Here is a 1808-nt window from a genome sequence, read left to right as displayed (position 1 = left end):
TTTCACCTTTTTTCAAAAGCACCCTTGCGTAATGCTGATGTCCACTTAGACCTATAACATCTGCTTAGAAAGTCGTCACCTATTCTATATCAAAATTATCATTGGCGGCACAGTAAGCCTTGCTCGAGATTAAGAGACATTCAGCCATCCTTTGTGACGGTTATTAATTATCTGATTTCCGTTTTCTATGTCATTTCAAACTTGCGTTAGCTCGATAGCAAATGAGTTGATTTTTCTGGTAAGTTATAGTGTATGTTTAAAGTGCTTTACCAGATTATTTATAAATAAAGTTAAGAATATGTAGCGGTGTATATATATGTATATATATATATATATATATATATATGTATCCAGTAAATAACAGGAAAACAGATACAGAAAATAACCTTAAGAATGACTGAACCTTTTTACAATTCAGCTCCGTCTATCTATGTACATTGAAGTATAAAAATAACATATCTATCGACAAAAAAAAAAAAAAAACGTGGAGATTAATCTACTGTCTATTTCTCCGGCACGCTTATCCAAGGGGCGAGGTCCAGCCTGGGAATGGCATAGTCATCGCAGGAGACGCGCTGATTTCTGGAGATAAAAAAGAAAGTAGTAGAGAATATGGGATGAAATGGAGAAGGAATTGGGTATGTGAAGTTTACGTGAAATTAAAATGCTGAACAGAAAAAGAGGAAGAATTTTTCGACGTAAAATTAATGTTGGTTTTTTAGATAAGAATTTTCAACATTACCTGCATTAGACCTAGAGCTCTTAATATACGTTTTTTGTCATTCAAAGTAGTTTATTTAAATTTAATTACTCTAGTGTGGAGCGTCAATATATACAGTATATGTGTGTAAAACTAATTAACACTCACATTGCTTTTGGTTGCAGGAAGGCCAGTGGCTGCATGGACATGATGTTATCACCATTATCACACAATATGCGAGCCCAGGAAGCCTGGCGAATTTCGTAAAGTTGAGCTGGAAAAGAAGAGCGAATTTGATGAAGATTATTTTAATTACCACCAGAGATATGTTTGTTGTTTAGTATCACAGAAATGTTCGAAAGATGACTGAAGCCTTTTGCATCACGAGAGGTACTATTTGGTCTATTTAATCATTACAGAACTGGTTTGAAGTCCTTGCTGTCATGTGTTCTTCCAAATAAACAAAGAAGAAGAGTTGTTGCTGTTTCTGTTGGTTGGGGAGAGTTCATAGGCCTATACTTGGCCTCTTATTAAGGCTTCAAATTCTATGGTCAACAACGATGTAAGAAACTGAGAATTTTGTATATTTACCCTCTGTGAACGATGTGGGCATGTCTGAAAAATCGTAGAAGAATCTGTCTCCTCTTTTCAGTCTGATGAACTGGTCTCCCACAATGCACCTATTAAAAACAAATAGCAAAAATGATGTATATTAGCGAGACATATTTAGAAGCTTATACAGTTACGAAAATTAAGTCAGTAACCAGTGACTTGTTCAGTTATCTGATAATAATAATGAATAACAGCTGATCTCAACACAAGTAAATTTGCGTCAAATAAGAGAATGATAAACCTTTCTTTACCTGAAGGTGGGTCCGAGTAGCGCACCTTCAGCGTTTCTCTCCGAAATGCCAGCGATGAAGGGGTCAATATCGTCGACGGTAGCGTAAAGTAGCTTAAATGTAGCGACAATCTGCAGAAGGAGAAAAATTTAGCGTCTTTATCATGTACTGTAAAGGTTTCTTGTTTCGATTTTGATATTGCAGAATTTAAGGATTTTGCTACTTATGAAGCAACGTTTCTATCTTAAAGTGTATTATAAATAAGA

The 1808-nt window shown here is 35.2% G+C and overlaps 1 protein-coding gene across 1 annotated transcript in view; it reads right to left on the bottom strand.

Annotated features, from left to right (window-relative positions):
• LOC136840038 (peroxidase-like) overlaps positions 1-1808 on the bottom strand; it is a 61323-nt gene continuing 59515 nt past the window's right edge. Inside the window, exons 16-19 of the mRNA XM_067106351.1 lie at positions 1564-1673; positions 1292-1380; positions 869-974; positions 1-582 (exon numbers count right to left, since the gene is read on the bottom strand). Coding sequence (XP_066962452.1) covers positions 504-582; positions 869-974; positions 1292-1380; positions 1564-1673 — 384 coding nt within the window. The 3' untranslated portion in view covers positions 1-503. The remainder of the gene's footprint in view (positions 583-868; positions 975-1291; positions 1381-1563; positions 1674-1808) is intronic.

This window comes from Macrobrachium rosenbergii, chromosome 7 (genome assembly GCF_040412425.1).
Source record: "Macrobrachium rosenbergii isolate ZJJX-2024 chromosome 7, ASM4041242v1, whole genome shotgun sequence".
Lineage (NCBI taxonomy): Eukaryota > Metazoa > Arthropoda > Malacostraca > Decapoda > Palaemonidae > Macrobrachium > Macrobrachium rosenbergii.
The sequence above is the reverse complement of the archived record's forward strand: the minus strand, read 5'-3'. Positions and strand labels throughout refer to the sequence as shown.